The sequence below is a fragment of the Colletotrichum destructivum genome, chromosome 7, assembly GCF_034447905.1.
Source record: "Colletotrichum destructivum chromosome 7, complete sequence".
Lineage (NCBI taxonomy): Eukaryota > Fungi > Ascomycota > Sordariomycetes > Glomerellales > Glomerellaceae > Colletotrichum > Colletotrichum destructivum.
The window spans coordinates 3,394,968-3,410,271 of record NC_085902.1 but is presented as its reverse complement, the minus strand read 5'-3'; the positions used below and the strand labels follow the sequence as shown (position 1 = coordinate 3,410,271).

Genomic DNA, 15,304 nt, shown 5'->3' with positions numbered 1-15,304 from the left:
CCCCCTATCGTCCCTATGGCCCCGTCGATCCGTTCAGGCCCAACAACGGGACCACGATCCATGGATGGTGGAACGTCCATGATGGGCTGAGTCTACGCTACGGGAATCCCGCTGTGCGTCGAAAGGGGCAGATCTAATGTGAAATGGAGTCTACGACAGAGCTTGTCGACTCGGCCCCTTGGTGATGGCTGCCCAAGCGGCGACTGTCAGGTTCCAAAGAGCAAATGCGGGCTGGGGCTGCTGGGGCTAAAGGGCGCCTTGGGTCGGGTCTGGGATAGCCACATGCGTGGAATGGCGGGCAAGAAGCAACGATGAGGGCCTCGGGGAGCACCGTCTACAGTCTACAGGGACCAGCCTTGCTGCAACGGCCAGCCTTCTGTTCCCCTCTACCCGCTCTGCCTCCCGCCGGTTTGGACGATGGTTGCGACGATCGATACGCCGGTGATGGCTGCTGTTAGCGACCGACAATCGCTTTACTTCTGCGCCGCGGCATGCCACGCTGCGACCAGAGCTTGTCCGACGACGAAACAGGCTTTTCACTTCGAGTTCGGATGCACTTCCGTCCCCCCCATTGGTGTGTTGGTTGCTTTGGGGGAGAGCAACGGGACCACCGCCCGTGGCAAGACTAACGGCGCCCATCTCGTCTCTACCACGCTATTGTAGTCGTTGGCGCCGTTCAAAGGGGGCCAGGCGAACCGGGATCATCGCTCAAGCGGCGGCATCACCAACAAGGCCGCCGCCATCTTCCCTCGTCGTTTCGTTCAACGAGCTGAAGAGGCCCTGTCCTGGCTCCCGTCTTTTCTAAAGCCTGCTTTTACAATCCACCACAAATCCCAACGATCGAAACTACAAAACCTCTTCATCTCACCCAGCCACCTTCTTTTTTCTTCTCTTACTCTCGTCTCCTCTCTTTCTCCCAAGGACCCTTAAAATCACAAGATTCGCCCGCAGCTCAGCCTAGTGCGACGGGTCGAATCATCCGTCCGCAGCAGCGCAACGGCTCCAGTGCAAACCATCGCCCGCCAGAACCAGGGAGAGCGTGTCGACAAGGACCAACGACTATTATCGGGCGTTATTAGGTCACAGGCCCAGTTTGGTGAGGTCAGCTGGCAGACTCCAAGGAAGCAACCCGGCTTCACTGTGTCTTCTCATAGGCCTATTGCTACCCACGCCTACCACCCACCAAACACGACTGCTGCTACACACACTAGGACCACGAGTGTGAGTGTGAGTGTGTAGTCACTCAGCAGCCATCCATCCAGTCGATTCGAGTCCGGCTTTACATCACATCACGAGGTGTCTTTCACATCTCCTCTCATCACCACTACCGTCAGTCAGCCAAACCAGGAGTGTCTTGTCACTCCCACGCTTCATCTTTCTACCCACAACGCAGAAACAGACGGACAACACTCGACAAACAGACCACCAGACGCCTTCACTATCCGTGTTACAGAGTCACATAACAGTCTAAAGAAACCCTGAAAGAGCCACTCGCACGCCACGCAACGCAGGGCGGTGCTGCTGTTCCATTATCCAACCCAACCCACATTCCCAAGCAAACCCACCAGGTCCAGGGCGGGTCAACGGCCTTCACCGACACTACCGGCGCCATTAGCCTGCCTGTGTGGTTCGCATCCATACCTAGGGTGAAGCAATTCCACCACCCTGCTGCTACTGCTGCACACGTTCTTCCCGCTTTTCCCCTCTTCCCTCTCTTTCCGTCTGTCCCCCCATCTCTCCGTTCCCCCCTCTCGCCGGAGGTGTCGTCATCGCCCCGAAATCTGGAATACGGCAACACGAACAACTTCTCCCAGATTCACAACCACGAACTCCTGCCATCACCCGACCATTCCACAACTTCCGGGAACAACTAGACGCACCTTCGACCTCCCGGGACCCTATTTTTTGGGCCACCACGTTTTTGAGCTACTCTTTGTGATACCCGAGCTCGACTTATTTTTTACTTCACTTTCCACCGATACATACGTTTAAATCATCCACAATGGCTGGCCGCGCTGAACGCTGGGATCGTGACCGCTTCATGTACGAGCGGGAACGCGACCGCGGATACCCGGACGACCGCGTTCCTCCTCCGCCTCGAATCCCTGATGATCGAAGTCACTATGATGAGCGTGACGATTATCGCCCCCCACCCCGCCGTGGCAGAGACCACTCGGATGAGCGTTACGACCGAGGCCCCTATGACCGCGGACACCGCGGTGCCTACGATGACGACGTTGTGAGAGACCGTCGCCATTTCGAGGAAGACCGCTACGGCCCTCGTCGAGGTGAACCGCTCGACCGCGAGTTCGACCGCCGCTTGTTCTTTGAAAAGGAGCCTGCGCCTCAGCGCGAATTTCGGGAACCATCTCCGGTCCGTCGTCCGACCATGGTCCGCCGTCAGTCTTCTCTCGACACGTTCGACCGCCGTCCGCTCCGCTTCTACGAGCGTGAAGAGTATCCTCCGCCAGCCCGCCGAGAAGACGTCCGTCCCCGCGACCCTCGCGACGATTACCGTGCACCACCATACGTCCCGATTCCTTTGCCCCGTACTCGCCAGCTGGGCCCTGCACCATCCCAGCGCTACGACGAGATCCAGATCGCCGAGCCGGGCTACTATGGCGACGAGGAGTTCCGTGGAATGCCCGAGCGAGTGAAGGAGCGCGAGGTCGTCACGTCGCGCCGTCGCAGAGATCGCAGCCGGGAGTCCAGGGTGTCGAGGTCCACCAGAAAGAGCTCTCACCGAAGCAGCTCTCGCCGAAGCAGCTCGCGGTCCAGCAGTACTTCCAGCAGGACGAGCAGCAGCAAAAGCGCAACGACTATCCGCAGCATGTACCCCAAGAAGGGCAAGACCCGTATCCCGGCCCGCCTGGTGTCCAAGCGAGCCCTGATCGACTTGGGATACCCGTACATCGAGGAGGTGAGGAGGCCCTCTATTTTTACATGCACGCACTGGGGCATTAGCTGATTTTGCATAGGGTAACACCGTCATCGTTCTGAAGGCTCTCGGCCAGGAAAACATCGATGAGCTCCTGAAGCTCAGTGAAGAGTACAAACAGAGTAGGCATCTATGAACTTAAGCCTCCCATCACAATTTACTAACATCTACTAGGTGAACTTGAGGTTGCTGCCGCCCGCTCATCGGCCGCCCATCTTGTTGACGAACGCCACGAAGAAATTTACACTATTCCTCCACCAGCGGCCGCACTCCCGCCTCCTCCAGCTCCCGCCTCGGTAGCCCCGCCTCCCGCCCCGCCGACCGTTGTCGCTGCTCCAGCGCCCGCTCCTACGGTCATCTACGAGGCGGCGCCTCCTGCTCCTGCTCCTGCTCCCGCTCCCGCTCCCGCTCCAGTGGAAGTCGTCAACAAGACAACCATCATCCGTGACGTCTCTCCGGCTCGCAGCACGACGTCGTACACGACCTCGACTGCGCCGACAGTCTACGAGCGCCGCGAGTACAGCGAAGAAGTGCCCATTGGGCCTATGGCCGTTGCAGAGCGGCGTCGTAGCCGGTCCCGGTCGCGCAAGGACATCCGATCCGAGATCAAGGCGCTCGAGGCCCAGCTTCACGACCGCCGACGGCATGGAAACCGCGAGCTCGTGCGCGCGGAGCAGATGCCCGACGGCGCCGTCGTCCTGTTCGAGGAAAGGGTCGAGAAGGTGGAGGAGCCGCGGCGCGGGGTGCGGATCGAGAAGGACAAGAAAGGTAGGATGGCCATCAGCGTACCAAAGTACTACTAAGGTGCGCTCCGTCGCCGCCTCGTCATGCAGCAACGCAGACTAACAGCGACACTAACAGGTCCTCCTCCTAAGCTTGTGCGCGCCATGCTGGCCACACTCACGTAAGGGGACGTCCTGTCCTATCTCTTACGAGGATGACGACTTGTGGGCCAGTCTGAAATGTTTGAATAACTGGAGAAGATCTTACAGACGTCGTAACGAGGAGACGGACTGCGTTGCATTTGCCTGGATGGATGGGATTTTGGCATGGCGAAATGACTTTTACTTATTCCCCAATAGAAAAAAAACGGACAGTGTCGGTGCTGGATACCTGGGAAGGGATACCTACAGATGTATGACAATCCAGCCACGGAAGTTGGCTTCTGGGGAGTCTCATCTCACTCTGTCACTCTCAAAGATCAACCGGGTTGGTTATACATAGGGATGGATTTCTGGTGTATTATTGTTTAGAGGGCGCTATTTACGAAGTCATGAACTCATTCATTCACCACCTGACCCAAGTGTATACTTGCCTGGTTGAGACTCGAGACGATGCATGCCCAACGATGAAGAGCTCATGGCTTGTCCTTGCCTACACATACCTATGACAATGCTTCCTTGATCATTGAGAACGTTCATGAGACAAAAGCCATGTAATTTAGTCGTCGAGTCTGGATGATTAATCTATCTGTCTATACAACCAGGAAGATCCTCCAGTCCCCTACCCTCTGGCCTGGTCTCGAAGGACAAACGTGCTCATCGCCGTGTCGGAATGATTGCCAAAAGTCAAGGATCATCGCTCCTCTCCCCCTCCCTCGTCACACCTCATCCATGCCCAGCGAAACGGAGGCTTACCCCCCGCGCACGTGACGACCAATCTCCGAGTATTGTGTAAGGGCCCCATCTCGTCCCGTCTCAAGTCGAGTCCACTTTCACTTTATTTTGCCCTCAACTCCACACATCGCCTTTTCTCCACACGGATCAGAGCGAAAAGGTTCGATGAGCCGTCCCCCCCTGAAATGACCAGGAGGAGTGAGCCTCGGCAAGAGAAGCTCAACCGCAGCGTCGATGAACCTGAAAGGCGCACTCAAAAGCCGACGCTGGCTCTGGTTATGCTGGCGTGAATCAAGTACCGACAATATGCAACGTCGGACTTCGGATGCCGGCAATGACACACATGAAATCCTTCGGCGGAGCCGGAGGGTACCTCACAACCGCGGCCGACAAACAGCCCCCTTCCCCTCCCCCCCTGCAAGCGTCCAAAGCTTCCTCGCTCCCTTCCGTTTATTGAGGGGCTCCCGGGAGGGGGGCTTCATGGGTCGGGTAAGGTGTAGATTGAGGTCTCGAGCCCCCTTCGTGGAGCTCCTGTTCCGTTGTGCCGGTTCCTGTGAGTGGTTGCCGGGTGTTTATAACGTCACCGGGTTCCCGTCGATCCAGCGCGTCGATCTTTGTTGAGTCCGTCTCCTCCTCTCGGTTCCCTGCTTTCGTCTCTGTTCCGTCTCGATCCCGAGTCTTTCGTTTCTGGAAATCCACGTTCGTTTAGTGAAAGCAGTGCGGGACACAATGAAGTCGACTCTCTTGACTACGGGCCTCTTGGCCGTCGGGGCGAGCGCCCTTGACAAGCGTGCATGCACGGCGACCGCGGAGTGGCCGGGCTGGTCCAGCATCAAGCACGCCTTTGTCTTGTGAGTCTTGGATATTGAATCATTTGCACTGACTGGCAAGCCATGGATGAACTGACAATTTGCCAGCGGCGATTCTTACTCCCAGACAGGTAGGAGGATTCCCCCCACTCCCCCTATCAACAGTACCCCCTTCCAGCTCTTCCATCCCGACTAACAACACAAAACCTGTATTGTAGGCTTCAACACCTCCCTTGAGGCCCCTTCCCCTTCCAACCCTCTCGGAAACCCCTCCTACCCGGGCTGGACCTCCTCCAACGGGCCGAATTGGGTCGACTATCTCACGGTCAAGCACAACGCCTCGCTGCTTTACACTTACAACCTCGCCTTCGGCGGCGCCACCGTCGACGCCGCCCTCGTTAAGCCCTACGCCGACACCGTCCTCACCCTAAAGGACCAGGTCCAGACCCTCTTCGCCTCCGCCTACGCCTCCCGCGCCGAGCCGGCCTGGGGCGGCGCCGACTCCGTCTTCGCCTTCTGGATCGGCGTCAACGACATCGGCAACTCGTACTGGAACGGCGCGGCCGCGACCTCGGCCCTCAACGCCAGGATCGTCGACGTCTACCAGGGCCTCGCCGCCGAGCTGTACGCCGCCGGCGCGCGCAACTTCGTCTGGCTGACGGTGCCGCCCGTCGACCGCACGCCGATGCTGCTCGCCGAGAACGCCGACGCGCAGACTCTCGCGCGTGAGGATGTCGCGGACTTCAACGGCCGCGTCGGCGACATGGCGCGCAACGTGACGGGGTGGGAGGGCGCGAACGCGTGGGTCGTGGACGCCAACGCCGTGTTCAACGGCGCCCTGGACAACGTGGGCGCGTTCGAGGCGACCAAGGGTCTGAAGAACACGACGGGGTACTGCGAGGCGTATGAGAAGTGAGTCCAACCATCCCCCCCCCCTTTTTTTTTTTTTGCCTCTGTCTATGATGCGGGGGGAAAGAACTGACTGATGAACGACCACAGCGGGACCGGTGCGGAGGATACCCTCGTGGAGAGCTGCACCTACAGGGTCAACGAGTACTTCTGGCTCAACTCGCTACACCCGACGTACCCGATCCACGACGCCGTCGCCGAGACGGTCGGTGCGGCGCTGGCGGCCGGGCCGAATGTCTGCTGATCAGTTTGAAGTGGGCCGGATCTGCTGGGTGCGAGTTGTATATCTATGTTCAAGGATGTTTACATATTAACCTCCGTATATAACCCTCACCCCCCCTTGGTGGCTGTCGCAATCTTTTGGCAGCGTTTGCGACTCTGACGCGGGAAAAGACGACTTCCAAGTCTGAGTATTGCATCAGCATAGACGTCCGAATCGCGCCGGGTGCATGTGGTGCACCGGTGTCCATACGAGTGCAACATCAGTACGCCTCACAACTGTCAACTGTAAAGAACTAAACGTACAATGATACTCGCGTGTACAAGACACGCACTTCGTTCCTCGTCTGTGTAATTCCATGTACATCAACACTCATACGGGCTCACGCAAGCTAGAGGGCGCCAGTGATTTAGCAGATGGCCTCATTGACTTTGACTCTAACCAACCATGCAGGCTTGAATCAACAGTATCGCTAACTTAAGACGCCTTGATCGGTCTTGGTTGTAACCGACTCGAACGGTGCCATGGCCTAAGAATCCTAGAGCCGCAATGGGTAGACCTCGTATCTGATCTAGGTGCTAGTGGATTCTGCGGTGGAGACGCATTTATTATACAGCACTAGACTTGGTTGCCGGCGGGTCTTGCGAGATACTCACGAGAAGGCTCGAGGACCCCTGGGTGAGTGTGGGTTTCTAAGGAAATCGGGATTCTTGCGTTGGATTTCCTACGCTCTGCACTCGGGATACCGGCGGAGAACGGGGAAGCGAGATTCCGAGAGAACGCCCTCATGGTGTGGATGAAAAGGCCTGGGCTGCCGCAGCGGTCAAACTCGACAAAGCGCGCCACGATGCGTTGCGGCCATACGCATAGTGCCAGGTTCGAGCACAATCAGGGCGAGACTTGGCGACTTTCAGCACCATCTCCGGGCAACTGGTGTAGTTTGCGGCTATGGGGAAACCAGGGGTTCACGCTCCACAGTTTCTCGCATCAAACCACAGGTGATAAAAAGTTCGTCAGTGGCTGGACCCCGAAGGATTCGCCCAGTATCATACGCTTGCACTTTCCGGGCCCCAACTGACAGGCCTAGTCATCGGCGAAACGTCACCCTTTTTTTTCCATTTTCTTTTCACGAACTTGACCAGCAGTTACTGTCTGTTGTAACACCCTGACCCAGTGTCATACTGCTCCAGCTCAACCGGTACTTGTTTGGTCTATCTACACAACTGAGCCTTCATGGAGATGTGGTGGAACCCCCGGCACCCAGTGTCACCTTCCACAGCATCAGACACAATATGTGCATGCCACAAGGGCGCCCGTCTTACATCAAGACCATTGGGATAGTGTGCGGGGCAGGATGAGGGCGAGTGTCTTGAATAGTATCAGGCCGTGTAGTCATGAGACAAAAAAAACATCCATACATAACATAAAGGCTCGAAGCTGCTAAACATGCGTCCTCCAGAAGAACAGTGGGAGAAACTTGAAGTTCTCGTCCAAACAACACTATCAGGTGGACATCCATCTGAATGGGATCAAACCATTCTTTGAAAAAAAAAGGAGCGACTTGGGCTGCCAGTTTGTCTGTGTGGAATGGGCACTTACAGCATACAAATTCCAGTTTGGAAGTCATGCAGCTGCATCGCCAAGACTCTACTGCCTATCGCAGCCGCAGCAAACACCGCCCCCTTGACAACGGGAGAACCACAGGACGACGTAATCATGGCATTTTTCTCATGTCGACTATTGGTCCCGTACCGACAAGAAGCAGAAGCAGCCTCTTGCTTTTGAGGAATGGTGCCCAGAAACCCCGAACGCATCTGCCCCCTTGTCGGCCTGGTTTTGTGACGGCCGGTTACAGGCACGATATTCACCCCCTAATGAACATCGCGGTAATAATCGTCTTCACGGCTTGCAAAGTATCCTGGCAGTGCCAATAAAGTTCCAGTCAAGGCGTACAACTGCTTTCATCTAGCCATGTCGATCTCGCACAGAGACGAACCATCAGTCTCGTCCAGTAAAACAAATTTAAGGTTGAAAGCTTCCCGCATCCATCGCTGCGGGGCGGAACAGCAGCCCACGCGCCAGTGGCTATCGAGAAGACACCGTCGACGTCAAGTCACAAGGCACAGGTCAGCCCGTACCGCTTGTTTCCCCCCAGAGATCTATGTTCGCCCTCTGAGACATCCCCACCTCTTTGTGTCTGGAGGATGTTCGTATCTTCCCAAAGGGGGGCGCAGTTGCACGCCCTGTATACAAAGGCGAGAAAGGCCGCTTCTCATTGGACCGGGCAGCACCATGCAGGGGCTTGGCTACATATTACACTGCTGTACCCGGCTTCTCTTTGGATGGGGAGGGGTGAGACGGCCCAGGGGCCGGTTCGTCGCCCGGGGCTTATGCGGCACAGCAGCAGTTCTATTTCGCCCGGCCGGGGTGGGCGAGCGTCTGCGGACGGGACAAGAGACGACCCAAAGCGAATGACAGTCACAGGCCTCCCGGACTCCCTCGCCAAGTCTTAGGCAGTGAGGTCGCCAATACTTAAGAATGTGATCACCCCCCCCCACGGGGGATTCTGTGTGACGCTATTCCAGTACGGCCTGCACCACTTCGCCAAACATCCCAAAAGGCTCGTTCCTCGACGGAGCCATCCAGACACTTACACCGCAGCCTTGCGAAAATTTCAGTCTCTGTAGAAAAAGCAGAAGTGATGATGTCCTCACCGCTCCTTTACATCTTGAACGTAACGCTGGTGGGGTTGGTCACCTTGCCTGCCATCGTCCTCACCGGGCTCCTCTTCCGCCGTTCGACGGGGACCCGCCGTGACCCTAGCCGCCGATGGGAGACCTTCACCAAGGCCGCCATCGGGCTGTATTCATTGTACGTTATCATCCTCACTTCACGATCCCGCGCTCTCTTCTTCCGCAGTGCGCCGTACTGACACGAACGACCCCTTCTCTCCCTCTTTTCAGCGTCCATATTTTGTACCTCATCACTTCCATTATCGGCGCCACAAATGACTTCGGATACTACTACGGAATCAATAATGGCTATTTCGTGGCCGTGCAGTTTCTGGGCATCATCAGCCTCCTCTTCAGTCACCTCTACGAGGCGGCCATCTTCCTCGCGCTGCTCTACCTTGCCCGAGCCCTGAACCTCGCCCGCGCCGACGAGACGTCCAGACGGTACCGCATCGGGAGGAAGTGGGCCCTCGGCGCCGTCATCTGGATCTGCTTGGGCAGCGTTGTCGTCATGAGCATCTCCCTCAGCATCTTCATCCAGAGGTCCTTCACCGAGAGGCACAACGCCGATATGGATTTGTTCATGAGCATCTACAACAGGAGCATGGCGTCGGCCATCATCAACCTGGTCCTCTGCGTCACCAACCTCGGCTGTGCCATCGGCACCATGGTCTACACGGCCAAGGCCCGCAAGAAGGTCGTCGACGACTCGCTGCAAAAGGTATGTCTGCCGCCGTCTCCGTTTTCTGACATGCTATCGTCACCATTAATTTTTATGCTGTTCACCGTGAAAACTCTCCTTGGACGAATTGCTAACGATGGTTCCACCCAGATGTCGACCCTCATGCTCACATGTGCCATTCTGTGGCTGATCCGCAACGTCTGGACGGTGATTTTCACCTTCTTCCTAGCCTTCGCGCCCTATTTCACTGGCGGCATACTGGTCTGGTCCAATGTCATCGACCCCATCCTGAACAGTTGGGTCACGTTCGTCATCCTCGCGCTTCTGTTCGTGCTGGCTACCGTGGAGAAGTACGCCCTGCCGCGGGCTCGGGTGAAGGAGGAGCATCGCAAGAGCATCGACGTCGAGGCCGTCTAAGCTCACTTCGTGCGGTCAAATGGGCTACACCACGATCGACAACAACACAACAAACGACAATTATTTTCCAAGACTATCAAATCCCGTTGTGGATTGACAAGTCTGGGATGTTTTCTTCTTTGATGACAGACTTTGAGACCGGAGGTTTGATGATTGCGACCCATGATCATAACAATGACTGTGGATTGTGCAAGATGTCCGAGGACGGAGGGAAAATGAGAGCACCATTCTCGTTTTCGAAATGATACCTTTGGAGCGTGATGATACCACTTGCGTTAACTGATGAAGAAATGTATGTCTTACAAGAATCTATACTATTATCCTCGCTGCATGCAATGCCATCGTTCCTCCAACTGGAGAATGCCGTGAGGTTTCTTTACTTCTCTTCCTCCGCTACATACTCATCCGGCGCCACAAAGTCCTCCGTCTCCCATGTCTTTGCAATGTATCTGGACCGTGTTAGCATACGACAACTCAGTCCCCCCCCCCCCGCCCGAGTGCCTGAGACTCACTTGGTGTGACTGCCTCGCGCGGCAAGCTCTCCCTTTTTGTTGAAGAAGGTAACGGTCGTGTATGCGAGGGTGCGTCCCACTGCGATAAATCAACTCATTGTTTCCTAGAATCTCAGCTGACTGGGGCTCACTCTTGTCACAGATGGCAGTGCCCGTCATGATGTCGCCGGGCTTTCCCCCCGGGTTCAGATACGTGACTATTTTCTGTCAGATTCTACAAGTAATGCCTGGCTGCTTACCCGTGGAGTTTCGTTTTGGTGGTTATGAACGGAGGCATACCGTTGATGTCAGTTGAGACGCCCGTCATGAAGCGGCCCTTGGAGGCCACGGCCAAAGAGCCGCCGAGATCGACGAGACTGGCAAGAGTGCCGCCATGGATCGTGGAAAGACGGTTCTTGAACAAGTCAGCCGGACACTATTCCAGCTAAAAGAAGGGGAATGCGAGAACATACCGTGTGTTCCTTTTGGATGGCCAGCTCAAAATCGACCTTGCCCACCGCGGCGCCGGTCACCCGGAACTAGAGGCGAGTGAGCTACGTTATCGTCTGAAGACTAGCTAAACACCCTTCCTCGTACATTGTTACCGAACAATCTAGTATATGTCAGTGCTTTCGCTCCAGGACTACACTTGAGAGAAACGGAGAGCTGGATTTGAAGCCGTGCGCTCGCGTGCAAGTCGACTCACCTCGGCTCAAGGCCAGATTCTTTGGCAAATGAGTTGAGAACCTAGTGGATGGGTTAGGTGCCAATTTCACTGCACTTGCCTATTCATAGACTTACAGAGCGCACAAAGCGCAAGGGAGGCAGCTTGGGAGGCATCTTGAGGTCTTCAGTAGCTATCTGAACTGAATTGAGCACGAGTGAGAGAATTGGACAACACCAAGAGTGAACTCGGCAAGCTTCGGCAAGCTGGAATGGGATCGGGAGGATGACGTTTGGGGGGTTGGAGGTACGTATCGATTGCGATAAGATTTAGATAAGACAAGACCTAAGCTAAGGTAGGATAAGATAAGACGACACAGGCTTGCTTGCCTTCCTCGAAAGACCCCTGCCTGAGGCGGAAACTTCCGCTGACCCCTGCACATACCTTGGTTATTCAATCATTGAACGATGATGAATGGGTCCGTCGCAATAATCGTGAACTTCCCTCGATTCAACCCACGACGATCACCAAGATTCCTCGCCCTCCCACCCACGAACCCGACCCCCCCGATCCCGAATCTTGCGGCGGCTCCTTCTCCCGAATATGAGATAACATACCACACCAACACCATCGCCCAACCAACCCTCCGCGCGCACAATCGCCCATCATGTCGGTCAGCTCGGGTCAATCGCTCCAGCTGGCCGACTACCTGGAGAAGCTGCCGGGCACGACGTTCAGGAAACTCTACCTGCAGCCCTCGACGGCCTTTGCCATCTTCCGAAGAATGATTCCGCCGTTGGGTGAGCAGCAGCCTGTCCTCCCAGTCGACGCGAGGGGGTAGTCGTTCGCGCCGTCGGAAAACGCAAGGTCACTGACCCAAAACCCCTCCCCTCCCAGCAAAAACCATTGTCATGGCCATTCTCTACATGCCGAAGCCCATGTTATTGGAAGATTTGGACGTCTGGGTCAAGCCGGAGTCGCGAAGGTGCGAGCGCCCAGCCCGAAATCCGCAGTGTGTCCTTGTCTAACCCAGAACTTGTCGACCGTCTTGCAGGCAGAAAGACCAGGCCATCTCGACGCTCCGCAGCCTCCACATCCTCCAGATCACGGTCCCTTCGAAGGAACGCCCCCAGGAGATGCAGCTCACGACGAACTTCAAGAGCTCGCTGCGCCTCGCCCTCGAGGGCGGCGGCACTCACAACTCGTTCGGCGTGCCCTCTTCCCTCCCCGTCCCGCCCGAGATCACGGTCCCCTTCCTCGACCGTTACGCCCGCCGCAAGTGGGAGGATATCCTGCACTACATCGTCAACACGGTTAACCCCGGCGGCGCCGACCTGGGCGGACCTAAGTCGTCCGTTAAGAACCTGCTCGTCGCCGGCCAGCTCGTCCGCCGCCAGGGGTCCGCCGTCGGCATCACCCAAGCCGGCTTTACCTTCCTCTTGCAGGAGGCTAACGCCCAGGTCTGGACCCTGCTGCTGCTGTGGCTCGAGGCCACCGACCACGCTGAGGACGCCGCCGGAATGGAGAGCACCGATATGCTGAGCTTCCTCTTCCTCCTCGCCAGCCTTGAGCTCGGCAGGGCCTACGACACAAACGCCCTTACCGAGGCGCGCCGCAACATGCTGCCCAGCCTGCTCGACTTTGGCTTGATCTATATCCCCTCACATAAGCCCCAGCAGTATTTCCCGACCCGCCTCGCGACGACCCTCACGAGCAGCTCCAGCGCCCTTCGCAGCGCCGGCGCCGGCTTCTCCGCCGCTCTCGCCGCTGCAACCGGCCCGCGGCCCCCTCCCTCCAACGGCCTCACGCCGGGCGGCAGCGAGGAGGGCAAGGGCGGCGGCAGCATCATCGTCGAGACGAACTACAGAGTATACGCCTACGGCCAGACTCCCTTGCAGATCGCCGTGCTCTCGCTCTTCTGCAAGCTCAAGCTGCGCTTCGCCGACATGGTGTCGGGCCGGCTGACGCGCAACTCGATCCGCAACGCCGTCGAGCGCGGCATCACGGCCGACCAGATAATCTCGTACCTCGCTGCGCACGCGCACGAGCAGATGCACCGCATGGCCGCTGTGCGCAGCAGGCCCGTGTTGCCGCCCACCGTCGTCGACCAGATCCGGCTGTGGCAGCTCGAGACGGAGCGCATGACGACGACGAGCGGCTTCCTTTTCCGCGACTTTGACAGCCCCAAGGAGTATGAGGACATCGCCGGCTACGCCGCTGAGATCGGCGTGCTCGTGTGGCGCAACGACAAGCTCGGCATGTTCTTTGCGAGCAAGCACGAGCAGATTAGGGACTATCTCAAGCTGAGGAAGAAGGCTGAGGACTAGATGTGTGTGTGTGTGTGAGAGAGAGAGAGAAAGAGAGAGCAATGGTGCTTAGGTTTTGGGGGGCAGCCTCTGGCAACAGATTGAGGGGACAGACATTGCGAGGACAGACATAGAAGTGCAGGGGGGAGGGGAGCGAGGTGCCGATATAACACCACATGGTCACTTAAATGCATTAGCAGGCGTTGGGGACGGAGACGGTCATGGTTCGGTGTAGAAAGTCAAATGGGTATTTGGTCATCCTAACAGCCAAGTTTTTCTTCATCTCTCTCTCTCGTAACCGCTATCTAAACATAAGCACGAATAACTTCTTATTTCGTACAGGCGTTGTATTTTTACAACAGAAGACCCGGCTCTCTATGCCCTCTTGAGTCGAACAATGTGCTGATGCAGGTTTCCCCCGCGTATCCCCTTCTGGTCCAATGCCAACATAAAATAAACGCCAATATTAAAACGATGCCTTTATCGGTTTTAACACGCTTTCGGACTCCCCTGATATCCCTCTGATACTCATTAGAAAGCAGTCAATAGCTGCTTGCCCTTCATCGTCTCCTTGCCCGATCGAGAGCTTCCTAAACTCCGTCTGCTTCTCCCGCTAAAGAGACGTGCGACGAAGCCCTTCTCCACGCTTGCACCTTGCGGCAAGAGAACATCGCGTCCCGCACGGCGCGCGTATGCCTCCTGCCAGACATGCAGGCTCTTCTGAGCTTCGGGGGTGCCGCAAAGGGCGTCGAGGTGTAGAAAGATGCGCAGACACCGGTTGTCTTCGTCCGAGAGACGCTCAGCTTCCTGGACGGCGGCGTTGGTGCCGTAACGGTCGAGGGCGGTGGTCGTGCTCAGGGGAAGGTTGCCGCGACGCTGGTAGACTTCTCGCTGCTGGTCCAGAATGGTGGACTTGGATGCGTGCGCGGCCACAAAGATGGACAGCGTCTTCTCCTGCAGTGATTCGCCTTGGAAGCGGTCTTGCAAGGATAAGAAACGGCCCGACCAGTACGCCGAGGGCTGAGCCGTGGTGATGATGAGCGGATTGACTTCGGGACTCGTTGGCGTCGCAGTTCTGGTCGGCGCATTGGAGGCAAAGGTTGAAGAGCTGCTGGTCTTGCGAGACGACACGGTATGCTGGGATGCTTTGCGCTCGCTTCCGGCGAAGCTGGCCAGCGACGACCTCGAAAGAGAGGCCGTAAGGTTGGACAGGACAGTCAACGTGCGGGACTTGGGGAGACGCTTCTTGTCGGCATCTCGTCGACCGGAGGGTTGAGGATGGTGCTGGGATTGTCGCTCAGAGCAAGGGGCGCTGTGCTCATAATCGGCCAGGACTGGGCTCTTTGCTGCCGAATGAAGGGCGCTGGGTACTATATCGCCTCCGTAGGCCGATGCGTGAAATCCTTCGGGTTTACATGTCGAATAGCCTGCGTCGTCTGCAGTGTTGGAGGTGTCAGCGGTGCCTGTGGAAAACTGGGCACATGCGGCCGTGGAACAACTGGCGGCAGTGCCCATGACGG

At 56.9% G+C, this 15,304-nt stretch overlaps 6 protein-coding genes across 6 annotated transcripts; 4 read left to right on the top strand and 2 right to left on the bottom strand.

Moving 5' to 3' along the window:
* The first annotated feature begins 827 nt into the window (after positions 1-827).
* Positions 828-4,327, top strand: CDEST_11595 (Putative pre-mRNA-splicing factor 38). Its single transcript, XM_062927751.1, has 4 exons — positions 828-2,920; positions 2,979-3,060; positions 3,113-3,706; positions 3,800-4,327. Exons 1-4 carry the CDS (start codon positions 2,003-2,005, stop codon positions 3,844-3,846), a joined length of 1,641 nt encoding a protein of 546 aa, XP_062783802.1. The 5' UTR covers positions 828-2,002; the 3' UTR covers positions 3,847-4,327.
* Positions 4,328-4,675: 348 nt separating this feature from the next.
* On the top strand, positions 4,676-6,837 carry CDEST_11594 (Putative GDSL lipase/esterase, SGNH hydrolase superfamily). Its single transcript, XM_062927750.1, has 4 exons — positions 4,676-5,405; positions 5,472-5,494; positions 5,582-6,275; positions 6,363-6,837. Exons 1-4 carry the CDS (start codon positions 5,284-5,286, stop codon positions 6,514-6,516), a joined length of 993 nt encoding a protein of 330 aa, XP_062783801.1. The 5' UTR covers positions 4,676-5,283; the 3' UTR covers positions 6,517-6,837.
* A 2,177-nt stretch (positions 6,838-9,014) lies between these two features.
* Positions 9,015-10,585, top strand: CDEST_11593 (uncharacterized protein). The gene is made up of 3 exons (XM_062927749.1): positions 9,015-9,363; positions 9,456-9,945; positions 10,057-10,585. Exons 1-3 carry the CDS (start codon positions 9,194-9,196, stop codon positions 10,321-10,323), a joined length of 927 nt encoding a protein of 308 aa, XP_062783800.1. The 5' UTR covers positions 9,015-9,193; the 3' UTR covers positions 10,324-10,585.
* A 1-nt stretch (position 10,586) lies between these two features.
* CDEST_11592 (Putative Thioesterase domain, HotDog domain superfamily, acyl-coenzyme A thioesterase 13) lies at positions 10,587-11,758 on the bottom strand. The gene is made up of 8 exons (XM_062927748.1): positions 11,616-11,758; positions 11,521-11,561; positions 11,412-11,427; positions 11,288-11,353; positions 11,115-11,229; positions 10,967-11,032; positions 10,836-10,914; positions 10,587-10,772 (listed from the first exon to the last, which is right to left on the bottom strand). Exons 1-8 carry the CDS (start codon positions 11,652-11,654, stop codon positions 10,700-10,702), a joined length of 495 nt encoding a protein of 164 aa, XP_062783799.1. The 5' UTR covers positions 11,655-11,758; the 3' UTR covers positions 10,587-10,699.
* Positions 11,759-11,981: 223 nt separating this feature from the next.
* CDEST_11591 (Putative transcription factor TFIIH subunit p52/Tfb2, transcription factor Tfb2) lies at positions 11,982-14,124 on the top strand. The gene is made up of 3 exons (XM_062927747.1): positions 11,982-12,278; positions 12,376-12,463; positions 12,533-14,124. Exons 1-3 carry the CDS (start codon positions 12,146-12,148, stop codon positions 13,803-13,805), a joined length of 1,494 nt encoding a protein of 497 aa, XP_062783798.1. The 5' UTR covers positions 11,982-12,145; the 3' UTR covers positions 13,806-14,124.
* A 191-nt stretch (positions 14,125-14,315) lies between these two features.
* Positions 14,316-15,299, bottom strand: CDEST_11590 (uncharacterized protein; the record flags this gene model as incomplete). Its single annotated transcript, XM_062927746.1, has 1 exon — positions 14,316-15,299. The coding sequence occupies one exon, from the start codon at positions 15,297-15,299 to the stop codon at positions 14,316-14,318; it is 984 nt and encodes a 327-aa protein (XP_062783797.1).
* Positions 15,300-15,304: the final 5 nt, after the last annotated feature.